The 14192-nt window shown below is 34.9% G+C and overlaps 1 protein-coding gene across 1 annotated transcript in view; it reads right to left on the reverse strand.

Moving 5' to 3' along the window:
• CFAP47 (cilia and flagella associated protein 47) overlaps positions 1 to 14192 on the reverse strand; it is a 365678-nt gene that overhangs the window by 109989 nt on the left and 241497 nt on the right. The window contains exon 45 of the mRNA XM_081043051.1: positions 9352 to 9511. Coding sequence (XP_080899177.1) covers positions 9352 to 9511 — 160 coding nt within the window. The remainder of the gene's footprint in view (positions 1 to 9351; positions 9512 to 14192) is intronic.

Raw genomic sequence — 14192 nt, forward strand, 5'->3', positions numbered from 1 at the left:
GGTCAGCGTCCAGCTACCTTACGCTGTCATATTCTGGTGCAAAACTCTGAAGAGGCCAAGAATTCTGAATTCAGACTTGCTCTTCCAAGGTGGTATTAGTTATATTTGTCAAGATGAAATGACAGAATGTGTTCTTTTTAAAAATCTATTTGATTACTTAAAAAATTTAGGCATATGATATGTGGGTTTCCATTTGTACTTTTGACTTGGGCATCACAAATAGTTAGGAACATTCTGGAGCTGTCCCTTCTGTCCCTACTCCACTCAGCTGTCCTTTTCTTTACAGGTGAGCTTGGTAATTGTGGCAGTTGCCAGGGTTATGTAACTAAAGGTAACTAAATGTATCCAAATTTATCAGATTAAAGTTACTGAAGAAAATAAAGGAACCTAATAATCTAATGAAAGTATACTTAATTTTATATAACATTAGACACTGGACAAAGTCAGTGTGATCTATAGTTTTTGAAATAAACCATAAAAATATGCTATGCTTAGATCCTAGATCACAGTTTGGAAAATCAGTCAGTATTGCTATTTTGGTCAGCTATCCCTGCATAGCAAATTATCCCCAAACCTAGCAGTTTAAAAAACAACTATTTATTTGCTCATGATTCTGTGGCCTGACCTCATTTGGGAAAGCTTATCTGCTTCATGTGGTATTTGCTGGGCTCACTCATGAACTGGAACATCAACTGGAAATTCGGTCCATAAGCTTTCCAATTTGCTATGAGATGAGCCTAATATTTTTCATACAGTACAAAAGAATTACCAGTAGCAAAATAATGAAAGCCCTAATGTACAAATGGTTATCGTACATCTGCTTCCTTCACATTACTTAATAATTGGCGAAAACTTGTCACATAGCCCAAACCAGATCAACAAAGGAGGGAAAACTACCTAAAATGTGTACAGGCAGATATGATCCACTTGGGCTTTTACTGAAACAATCTACCTGGTCTTAACTACAAAGGAAGATACATTTATTAAACTGGTGAGGTGACAGATGCAATCAACTGAGAGTTAAAAATCCTGTTTTCTAATTTTTGTTTCTCTCCTACATTGTGTAACCTTGGGCAAAGAATTTAGATGATTCTTTCTTTCTTTTTTTTTTAGAATGCAATTTCTTAATCTGTTAAAATCAAAGATTGAGATTTGATCAGTAGTTTTCAAGCATTTTATTTTTTGGTTTGGGGGTCCTGTGTCTGAACACTATCTAAGACAGAGTCTCAATATAGAAAACAAATTAGCCTAGAGTTGATCTGGTTGAACTAGGAAGAGAAGCTAGAAGCTCCAATTCATGTCTACAACCCTCTATAGCCAAACCAAAATACTTTACAAGAATGCTATGGCTCTACAGAATATCATTTGATTAACTGATTTCTTAGGTTTCTTTCTGCCTTAATATTCCATGATTACATGAAAGTACACCACATGTGTGGAAGAGACTAAATAATATAGTAAATTCATCATTATCTTCTACAGTTAAGTATATTATTGGTAAGCCATAGTCAGAAGCTCTTAATTCAGAAGATGAGATATCAAGAGAATGAATAGCTGTTTACATGAATTCATTTATATTAATGAATTTACAATAAATAAATTTTATTTGTTCTAAATTCATGTATGAGTAATTATATTTTCAGAGAATTTTTTGGCCTATTTGCTAATCCCACTTCCATCTACCATGTTTCCCCAAAATAAGACGTAGCTGGACCATCAGCTCTAATGTGCCTTTTGGAGCAAAACTTAACATAAGACCCGGTCTTATTTTAATATAGTATAAGCCCAGGTCTTATATAATATAATATCAGACCGGGTCTTATATTAATTTTTGCTCCAAAAGACGCATTAGAGCTAATGGTCCAGCTAAGTCTTATTTCCGGGGAAACACGGTACTACTGGAAAGTTTTAGTGTAGATTTTCTTTTCTATTCTACAAGTAAAAAGACAAATCACATTCCAGTTGGAATTTTACCCATTTTAATTACTTAATGTTTATTGGCACATCTACCTCACAAATACCCTGGTAAAGTGAGTGATAGATTCATTGTGTACTAACAATTGCTCATTACTGAGTTTCTTCATTTAATATCAAAAACGTGAAGTGTGCCATAGACTTCATACAAAAAAGAAAAACATTCAGCAATTAGAAATTTTAGAGTGTGCTTGATGTATTTCGTAAAATGTTTTCATTGGAAGTGTAGTATAACAGCATCCATTCAAGAAAAAACATTTTCTGAAATGGTTTAGCTGCTTAAATTGTCAAATGTATCATACTATTCAATAAAAGAACGATAACTTGAAATGATAAAGAACCATACTAATTGTGGACAAATTCAATTTTTGAAATATTGGTTAAAATGGGTTTTTATCACTTCAAAAGAGGCTGAACTACTTTGCTTTTCTATCACCAGGAAGATCTACAATGTGTAATATTTAATGATGAAAGGAAAGAGAAAGATAGGAAAAGATGAGGAAAGAGATAAAGGAAATTAAAAGAAAGGAAGAAGGAAGATAAAAATAAAGGACAGAAGTAGGAATCAAGAAAGGAAAAGGAGAGTTGGGGATGCTAAGAGAATAGCACATGACCTTTTTTCCCTAACCAATTCCAAATGGCTGAGATGCTGGGCTTGCCTCCCCATGAAGTTTCTAAGTATCTGCAAGCAGGAAAGACTGGTGAAAGGAAATGCACATCCTTGCAGATGTCCTACAGCACAGGAAGGAGGCCACAGAAAGATATCAAAATGCTAAAGGAAGCCAATGACAAGAATTGCCAATTTTTTTCCAGCACAGACAAGACAGGCTTAATAGGTGCAGGAAAACCTAATCTTATTGCGCCGATCAGCAAGGTAGGGCCTCACCAATGTTCTGTCTGCCTGATCTCTTAATTATTGAGATGTACAGTAAAATCTCCCACTCTATGGATTTCTCCTTCCATATTTTGCCATTTTTTGCTTTGTACATTTTGAGATGATGTGGTTGAGGGGGAAACAGTTTGAAATTGTTCTCTACATTGGATTATTCCTTTTTAAATCAATACATTTGCTTTACAGTCTATTTTAATATTAAAATATTTATGCCAGTTGTTGGTTTTCTTTCTTTTTAATTTTTACTGGGGAATATTGGAGAACAGTGTGTTTTTCCAGGACCTATCAGCTCCAAGTCAAGTCGCTGTTGTTGTTTTTTTCAATCTAGTTGTGGAGGACGCAGCTCACTGGCCCTTGTGGGAATCAAACCGGCAACCTTGGTATTATGAGCACTGCGCTTAAACCACTGACTCAACTAGCCGCCTGCCAGCTGTTTTTTGATTAGTAAATACCTGATATAGGTTTTGGGATATTTTACCAGGTAATTTTGTAAGCACCATAAAGCTGCATTTCACTTTCCATTGTGAAAATATCAACTTTTATAGTTTCATCTGTCTCTATTTATCGTGATTAATATTTGTGTTTAACATCTCATTTTGTGCCTTTCTTTACCATATCCTTTCTTTAGCTCTTCTCTGTTCCTGTATTCTCTTAAGCTCATCAATATTTCTTTATTTCCTTTTCTGCATTTTACTGGTTTATAAATTATACATACTATCTCTGTATTTTTCGGTTTGCCCAAATATTCAACATTCATTATGTAAAAATATCTTAAAATAGTTCAAACCTCTTCCCTAAAAATACAAGAATCTTACATGCCTATAAAGGCAATAATCCACACCTTATAAAATTACTGTCCTGTAATTGAGTTCACTTTGTTTTTATACCACCTGAATTATTCGTTATTATTTCCATAGCCAATGATCAGTAAGATTTACCCACATTTACTGATTATTTTATTAACCACTGCTCTTCCTAATTCAATTTCCTTCATCCATAAGTAGATTCTCCATTTGTTCTTTTAGCAAATATCTGTGAGTTTTAAATTTTCTCTATTTCATTGTTGGATTGAAAACATTTTTATTTCAACTTTACTCTTGAGTGATAGTTTACTGGGATTTAAAATTCTAGAATTATAGTTCATTTGCTTCAGCACTGTAATTCCATTGTCTTCTGGTTTCCATAGTTACTGTTGGTAATTCTGCTTTCAGTATAATTTTTGTTCCTTTGAAAATGTCTTTTTCTGCTATTGCTTTTCAGAATTTCTCCTCTTTGCCATTCCCCTGTTGCACTATAAGTCATTTAGCAGTGAATTTAGGTGTCACTCTTTTATCTTCTAGCATTCAAAACATTATTTCTGCCTTTTCTTTTGTTGTTTGCGCCTATAAATAGCAGAGGGTTATCTTTCTCGGATGGTCACTTGTACAGGGTCTCATTCCCCTTTCACTTTGCAGTGATCTCTTTGATCTAAAAGTGGAGGTAGCTCAATGCATACCCTTGGGCCAATTTCCTCTGTCAAACAAGCATCCATTTATTAGATGTACGGAGGATATTTTCTTATATCCACTGGCAGTTTTCAAATAATCTACGGGAAATTTTACATCTTAGAAAATTTCATTATCTTCCCACTAATGGGTTAACTCTAATCAGATCAATAACACGCACCATAAATCACTTGAACTCTCCCCATCTGTTACTACCGCCAGACCTCCATGCTATATTCCATACATCCTTGATAAAATGATGTTCCTCCACATTTCCCCTGCCAGTTACAGTCATTTTAACTCCAGGGAATGTGTCTTTTCAAGAGTGATTCAAACAAAGAAGTATTAATAAAGGGCCATCTTGGAAAGTATTTCACATATATTCATTCATTGGGATAATATTTGAAAACACCTACAATGTGCCAGGACGTGTGCAATGAGGAGACAGCTTCCTAGTTTTCTGGTAGGTACAGATAATACATTTCTGAGGAAAAGGCAGAGAATGGGACTAGACTGTTTCCTCTTTACATGAAAATTGTTTTAATTGAGCATGAGTCTGTGGAGGCTATTAAATGTGTTTTTCAATCAGGCTACAATAGCTCAGTAATTATTGGGAATTCCTCATAGGATTTATGTAAATGGGTGGTTGTTATCTTTCCTTTCCATTGCTATTGAATTTTTGAATTTCTGTATGTCTTCATGGATCATTTAATGGAAAATTATGAGAGAGACTAACATGGAGTTGTAGCTTGCCAGTATTTTAACTAAGAAGTTTTCTTTTTCATATAATTTTGAAGAAGATAAAATTTCCAATAGAAAAGAACTAAAATAAGATTTCACTTTCTAATTAACCCCTCCATGGGGAAGGAAGCAAGGGATTGCTGACAGCAAATTAACTTTGTGTTCTGCATTTCCAATTTTGAATACCATAAACTTTCTCTAATTGCCTAATATTAAAAATAAAATCTGTTTTGAACAGAGTTGATTTTTAAGTTCTTGTAGATTGATTTACTAAGTGTACAAATTAGTGTGAATGAGCTGTTAACAAGCCAATAAACAACACATTCTCTAGGACTGAAACTAGAGGAAAAGGTTTATACAATTTTTCATTGAATGCCTCCCTAAATGTATTATTGCATAGCATATGTTCACTATTGAATATCTACAGAAAGAATAAGACACTGTTTAAAAGTCCACATTTTTCCAACAGAGATCGTAAGACAATGGTAGACAAAAGCCAGATTTGAGAAGTTGAGAACTAGTCACACAAGAATAGAAACTGCAAATGCAGATCTCTCTCTTGAGAAGTGTGTGTGCTATGGGAAAGTTTTGAATTTCTTCAGTTGTTGAAGCTTGAGAAAATTTGGGAGCCAAAAGTAAAGGAACTACTCTTAGAGAAGACGGAGCTGTGATAAATGATGGAGAAGAACCCAAGAATAGGCTATCGGGGATATGATAAAGGATACATATAGCAAAACTGATAGAGTAAATCCCTAATCTTTGCAGACGGGGGCGGGTACAAAGGGGATTAAGGAAGAGCTTGTGTTCAGGTAGCGCCTTTTCCTCCATGAGAGAGGACATGCAGTCACTTGCCCAGTGGAGGTTGGGGATGGGGAAAAGACTGGAGTGAAAATAATGTTTAAAAAACCTCATAGATACAGACCAGAAAGGTGGTTACCAGAAGGGAAGGGGAGCGGGTGGAGAACGAAGAGGGTACAGGGGGTTAAATATATGGCAATGGAAGGAGACTAGGCTTTGGGTGGTGAGCACACAATAGACTATTATAAATAGTCGTATTAGAAAGTTGTACACCTGAAATTTATGTAATGTTATTAACCAATGTTACCACCCAAAAATTAAATAAAAAACAAATGATTGGGACAAAAGAGACTAATAACAGTGTGGAAAGATTGCTGTGAGAAATGCAAGAGTCCATGGATAAGAAAGTACAGAGATCAAATGCCTCGATGGCACCAGAGACTCATCCATCTATCGGAGGATTAAATAAGAAGAGAACACAAACCAACCATTGCAGGGCTTTGCATATGGCTGGTGTCCAATAAATTTCATCCCTACCCCAGCCTACTAACATAAAGGGTCTCTGAGATGCATGAAAGTGGGACAGTGTGCACTTTCTTTACAGCTTCATTTCCTTCAAAGGAAAGCATTATCATGTTACATGGTACAATGGGAAAAGTGATAATCTTCCAAATGAAAGATGCTAAAATAAATGTGAATTTAAATAGACTATTTTTAATAACTTTGGTAATAGCTATAGTTAATCAGAAATGTGGAATTTTCATTAAGAATTTCAAAAAGGTAAAGGCTGACAGGCAACATTAATACTATGACACGGCAAAAGATAGCCATTTTTTAATACCTCAAAACAAGATCATTTTGATGCATTGAGAACCTCAAGAGATTATAAATATGACCCTACTTCCACCCCTTTCCTGCAATTAGCAGGAACACTGGGCTACCTCTACTTCTCCATATAAACTCTTTTTTTTCTTTTGTTTCTCTGTGCCACTCAGAAAAAGAAAAAAAAAAGACTTGTTTCTATGTTTATTTATTGCTAGAAAATCTGTTTGTTCTCTTCAAATTGGCTGATACCATAAAAATAAGTTGTTTTTTGGGGGGGGAGGGGAGCCGGCCCAGTAGTTCAGGGGTTCGATTCCCACATGGGCCAGTGGGCTCTCAACCATAAGGTTGCCAGTTCGATTCCTCGACTCCCGCAAGGGATGGTGAGCTGTGCCCCCTGCAACTAGAAAAAATGGCAACTGGACCTGGAGCTGAGCTGCGCCCTCCACAACTAAGATTGAAAGGACAACAATTTGACTTGGAAAAAAGTGCCTGGAAGTACACACTTTTCCCCAATAAAGTCCTGTTGCCTTTCCCCAATAAAATCTTTTAAAAAATAAATAAGTTTTTTAACCTTTAACTCTAATATTCCTTGTCTCAAATTCTAATAAATGTCATTTAATAAAGTAAAATGCTTATATCCTTCTACTTTTCATTAAGTCAACTGCCTAACAACAGAATGTATATTGTTTAAGGTATGTATTTTATTTGACCTGCTACTATCCTGAGTTAGAATACTCTATTTTTGTAAACTTACTTTGCTTAAATGTATGTTGAAGGAAACAAAAACGGAAACTTGGGCTGAAAGCTTCCTCTATAAACTTAAATACACAGGAAATCAAGTTAGATGTGAACCATGACAGGCCGATTGCATTTTACAAGTTTTATGCATAATCTTTTAAAAATTGTTTGCAGTTCTATCTTTTCTTAATTTTTACAATCATCTTCTTACTAAAATATTTAACAATTGATATACAATAAAAATATTATCCTTAGAAAACTATCTGAAAGAATTTTAATTGCAAATAACTTCACGGTTATTTATAATTAAATGGCATCTTTAACATTCCAATCCTCATTAGTGTTTATTAAGACTATACTTTGAGTACCACGTCAAGTCTATGCTATATATTCTTAGTTATATGTTTTCTCAGAGTGAATTCTTTAAAATTTGAATTACCCTATATATCCTATATATCGACTATATTAATGTTAGTTTTATTTGTAAACAATTTCTGGATGAATGCTTCTCTATCAATAACATTTATCCCATTGTATTACAAGAGCTACTTATCTGTTAGTCCTTCAAATGGATGAATACAGTAATTTTCATCATTTTTCTCAAAGAAATTGATGCGCAATAGTGTTGCTGAATGAATAACTGAAAATGAATCACTTGGACTGACAACGCTTGCTGGGTTTATAATATACATAGCTCTATCCAGTTATCTAAAAAGGGATTAAAAAGTTATCAAAATAAATTATTCATTTCAAAATTTAATAGCACATTGAAAAACTGGAGGTAATAATGTTTAAAAAAAAAAAGACAAATTATCACGAGAGGTCTCAAACTGACAGGTGGGGAGCCGAATATGCCCTCGCAGTTGTTTGGCTGGTTCAAGCTTTTATTTTTATTTTTTTAAATTTCAATATTTAGACAGCATCTACTCTTCAGTTTGTCATAGGCTCCATCATCCCTACCGCCTTCGACCAGATCTAATTCATAAATCCTTGTTAACTGCTTTGGCTACTGAGCATTTGAATCGGAGATCTCAGATCTCCTAGGAAGGCAAAGTGAACAGATTATCCTGTACCTTATAGTTTTTAACTGTAACTTCAGATACAGAAATACTTTGTTGTTAAACACAAAGCTGTAAGAAAACATCAAGTGAAAATTTAAGAAAACCAAAGTTAGCAACATAACTTAGAATCTATGACGCATTGTAGGAATAGTCCTAGTAAAAGAATTATATTCCTATATTATCTACCAGCTTGAAAAGTGAAAGAAAAATGTACATTAATTTTAATACTTTAAATTATTTAGTCACATTCTTTACATCTTATTGGTATTTAATAATGTACATTTATTAATATTCTATTAAATCTGGCCTAGTCCTTCCTGAACACAAAGACAGAATAAACGGACACCAGGAGGCCAAAAGTAAATACTCAACTAATAAAGGCCTTAATCCAGCTCAAAGATGAATTACTCATAAATGGTACCATTCTTCTCTGATACACTCTTGCCATCAACATCCCTCCTATCCATTAGAGCCAGCCAAAGCCTCAACTCCAGCACAACTTCTGTAACCAAGTTCACTGTCAAAGCAAGAGCTCACCTTTCTCAAAGTGCACTTACTATTTTTATCAGATAACTACTCTTTAACAAAGACAGGTCTATAAATTTTAGTACCAGGATTTAGCACACAGATTCAGTACAAAATTTAGATTACTGTGATGTGGTATGTTGGTTATTTATAATACAAAATATTATTCAATAATTGGTATTCATGTAGCTGAACTATTTTTCCAATTATATTATGAACATAGTATTAACTAGAGAAATCTCTTATTTGTATTGTACAATTTCACAGTGCCTGTGAAGGGGCTAGATATTGCAATCCACATGGTACTGATTACCTGTTTTCTTTGTAGGTTTAAGTCTTTTAGCTTGCATTTCTGGATACTGAGGAATGTTGATTCTCTTGGGGATACGAAAATATTCTGGTAGGCTCAGTTCTGTTACGTATGAAATAGACTTAGGCTTCTTTAACTGTGAGGTATTAAAAAGCATAAAAGTCTGCAAATAAACAGAGAGTAAAATTGGAATGCAGTTCTCTTACCTGTTACCTCCAAAATACAAAATATATCATTATCATTTAGACTCCATATTTGCGGGAAAATCCACCAAGGGACTGAATTTGTTCATTTCTTTAGACACATTATTTAACTGGTGGAAGACAACACTAACACGTTTCATAGAGTTAATGGAGTCATCCTTTATTCAGAGATGCTCAATATCCCCGGCTCTAACGCTATCAGTGTTGAGGAATTCATTGCCTCAGGAAGAAACCATTCCATTGGCGAACAGCACTGAGAAAGTGCTTCCCTCCCCGAGTTGAACCCTGTGTACCTTAACATCTCCCTATCAGTTCTAGTTCTTATTAGCAGTACAATCACGGCCCTCTATTTTGCTAAAGACAATTTTGTGTGTGGGGGGAATACATACCGGGGTGCCAAAAAAGTGTATACGAGTGGACACTCTGGTCAACGTTGCTCAGGCAGTAGTTCGCCATAATCAGAAGTGTCTCGATGCTGATGGTAACCACTGTGAGCACCTCTTGTAATTGCAGAAGTCAAATGTGACTTGGACTCATCTTTTACTGTTGGTATATATTGAATATTCCAATTTTAATAGTTTTTATCTTTCTTAAAATGTGTGTACATTTTTTTGGCACTCTCTGTATATATAAAACTAGGCCCTGCTCTCCACAGATCTCCAAACATCCCTTTTAAGTATGTTTGACAGTTTTAGTCCTTTTAACTATGACTTATATAATGTGCATTACAACTCACTTCCATGCATATGCTGCTTAAGACACAATCAAATTCAATACTGTCCTTCCTAAAATGGAACACCAAAGAGAAACCCAGCTCCCTGAGTGTGAACCAAGCAATGCAGACCACAGAGATAGGCAATCATTTATTTTGCTCCACTGCCAACCACAGAGTATAGCCCAATGGTTAGAGCAAGCATTCTTGGAGCCAGACTGCCTGCAGTTATACCCCAACTCTAAGTAAGCTTGGCCACCTTATTAACCAAAGTCACAAAAATCTTCATTTGTAAGATATGGGTGATAACAGTACACACTGCCTATGCCTCGTGTATTCAAAGTGTAAGCAAGTGTCAGGTGCTTGGAACATATTTTAAGGATTCATTAAACGTTGGCCATCATTATCATCATTGCCATCACTATCATGTCACGGTCACCATCATGATCTCGATCATATCATTACTCATCAAAAATAAATGTTAGTGCCTTTAGCAATTATCGCACTCACTGGGTTCATTATCTATAAAATCCACAAGGATTTTATCTACAAAGTCACATTTTCCACCACCTCCTTTATTTTGGCAATTCAAACCATGCAAATGCAGAAAGTGAAGTTACTTCACTTATACTTTATCGTTGTTTGAGTTTGGTTCACTTTTCTAGTCATTGTGAATAAACAATCTGTTCACATCAGCAACTAGTTCTTTATCCAACATGCATGGCATCTGCCTTGTACATCGTCAGGTCATTCAAAATAGTATGTATTGACACAGACTTTCGTCTTAACCAAACTCTAGTCAGTCTCCTCCAAGCCCTCTTCTCAACTAGGCCTCAACCTTGGCATACTAAAACTGCCGATTCTCAGCATAAATCACTTTGTCCACTCCCTTCCATCATAAACACACACTAAGAAACTTGAACAAGCACTAACATAGTTTCTAACAGCTCAAGGCCGTATCTCTAGGATGAACCCAGTCTCCCTTAAAGTGCCTACCTGAGCAAGCTCAATGCTGCCAGGAGAACACATAGTACGTTCCAGCCAAAACCTGGTAATAGGCAGATGGGCCCCTGAACCCATTCTTACAGCAGTTACTTGAGAAAGCTAATTATAAATCCTTTCTCTCCCCTTTTGAGATGTCAATCTTCTATCACCCAGAACTGTCTTCACAAGGACCTCAGAGGCCTCTCTTTGAAAAGCAAACATTCAAGGAGATAATGCTCCCAGCCAGGTAGTACCTTGCTCTAACTTGCATCAGTACCTCCAGTGATAAATATTCTAGGAGTTTGTTTCTCCTGCAGATAAGCATCAATTAACACATGCATATCACATCCACCAACCAACCCCCTTCCACTTCTTGTAAATGTCCACTTCCCTAACTCCGCTCAAGGCCCCACTGAGTCTCCCTCCTCACTTTCTGTCATCCTCGCTTTAAAACTCCCAGTTGCTTTTGCACAAATTGAAGTAGAATTCAGTTCATGCTGGCTCCTCCTCTCTATTGTAATAGTTACTGAATAAAATCTATCCCCTTATTGCTTTAACTGCTAACCAACTTTATCTTTCAGAGTATCAATAGGATTACTTCAGGATTTGGGGTGTACTTAAATTAAACAACTACAAAAACTTTCTCTTTACCCTTCTGAATCTTCACCAAGAAGATCTTTTAGATTTCCTTTTTTAAACATATTATCAAATTTCAAAATTCTGATGATTTTTTTCTGCCATTTATCTCAGAGCGCATAGCATGGCTTTTAAAACATAAGCATGAGCAAGCTAACAGAAAATATAAAAAAACAACCGTGTAAGCTCTGAATCTTTCCAGTACCATTGAGTATATCATTAGAATTGGTTTATTGACGGCCAGCAGCATATGAATTCAACAAATGAATACTAAGTGGTGAAGTGTCAGAAATTCATGTTCCTAACAAAAGATCTTGTCTCTCACAGTATATAAAGTAGATATGTCATATTGCTATTACCCTATAAATATTTCAAAAATTTAAAGTGCATACTGTCGTGTAATAAAAAATTAGACATGTCACTTTTCTTTGGTAGAAAAGCGATTGCATTTATTCAATTAGATTTAGTTTTGAACAAATATATTTCAAGGATGATTTTAGATATTATTCATTGCACAGTTATTTAATGCTATAAGAGAGCACTCTAGACTTTTATTTATTCCACTATACAATTTTACGGTAGGAAACTAAGAAGTGAACATATGACCTCCACAGGGCAAGGAAAAGAGTAAGAAGTTGGGCTATGTGTCTTTGAGTGTCTTTGATTTGTTTTCCAGCTTTAAAACACAATACTGTCTCTACCCTGAACTGGGTTGTAACCTCTGCCCAGTCACTGAGGGCAACTTAGGTCTTTTTATGCCTCACTCATTCCTTTTGTTGTATTATAAGTGTAACCCTTTCTTCTCTACATTTCTCCATGGGGTCATCAAAATAATTTGAAAAGTGCACATAAAAGTATTTGGGGGTAAAAAGTATAAAATGTTATATAAGGAGAGAGTATTTTAAAAATTTATCTTGTTTACTATTCTGTTGCAAAAAGTACTAGCATTATTGTATTTCAAGAGTACACTTGGACTTGAAAAAAACCTTTATGACTAGATGTATATAAGTACAATAAGATGTATCTGTAAGTTCTGATTTGATATAGCTGCTTTTCTTAAACTGATTCATTCAACCTTTCTGTAGTAATTTTCTATAGTTAGAGAGTTTTTGCTAAAACAAAAAATGCATGATACTCACAGAATTCAAAGAAAATAGTAATCTTCGGGTGAAAAAACTTTCAATTTTTTAATTTAGAGACTGCTTAAAACATTTCAAATTTAATTTTAAAAAAATCAGGTTTATTCATAAGTAGTAATAATAATTATAATTATCATAATCATTGCTATTTCCACCAACAAATTCAGAGAAGGATACACATATAGATATCCATCCTGCAAATGTGGGAAGGAAACAAGGATAAGTAAACAAGACGACTTTTTGAAAAGTCAGACTATGGGGCAATCTGGATAGACATCAGCCTATACAATGAGGACTTGAAGTTGAAAGTGTCATTTGTTGTTCAGGCCCATGTTCAATTCAGTTAAACAATGACAGCACCTCTCACACACAAGACATTAATGGGTAAACAAAAAGCATATAGCAAACGTTTTTAGATTTCTAGGAATTCACATCCTAGAGAAACAGGTACATATAAAAATAAATCTTATACAAAACATAATTTGACAAATATAATAATAAAAACAAAAAGTGTGCTGGGTTCCAGAGAGAAACCTAAAAGAAGAGAAAGACAGAAACCATATACATGCATAAATAATAGAAAGAAGATCCATGGGTAAAATCCATCTCCCTCAAGCATTTTTCATTTAAATGTTTTGACAAGAGGGAAGCATAAAGAAAATGAATTTTAAAGGGGTAGGGGGGAGAGGGAGAGTGAGAGAGAGAGAGAGAGAGAGAGAGAGAGAGAGAGAGAGAGAGAGAGAGAGAGAATACAATGATAGGCTTAAAATTTGAAAAGGACACATATTGAACATTTTCACTGCAATAGTGTACTGAAAGTTGACCATAAACTTCCCAAATTCACTGTTCTGTAGTAGAAATAAGCATTTTGGTATGAGCTGAAGAGAGCCATCAACGTTTTAGATGCAGTGTGCATGGGTCAGTCCAGAGGGCATCATAGCCTCAGGCCTTGATATTTTTGAGCTAATCAAACCTTAAAAATTCAGGTCACCCATAACCTATCAGCATTAATTATTAAAAATCTGTGCTTAGACTGTATTGATTTTAGCATTCTGACACATAAAAGCAAAATCATCCCTACAATGCCAAGTATTTTGTTGTAATATATGCAAATGAAGGTAAATCTTAAACAACAAGGATGAAAACATTTATCATTTATTCCTACATTGA

Source organism: Rhinolophus hipposideros (genome assembly GCF_964194185.1).
Source record: "Rhinolophus hipposideros genome assembly, chromosome: X".
In the NCBI taxonomy this organism is placed as follows: domain Eukaryota; kingdom Metazoa; phylum Chordata; class Mammalia; order Chiroptera; family Rhinolophidae; genus Rhinolophus; species Rhinolophus hipposideros.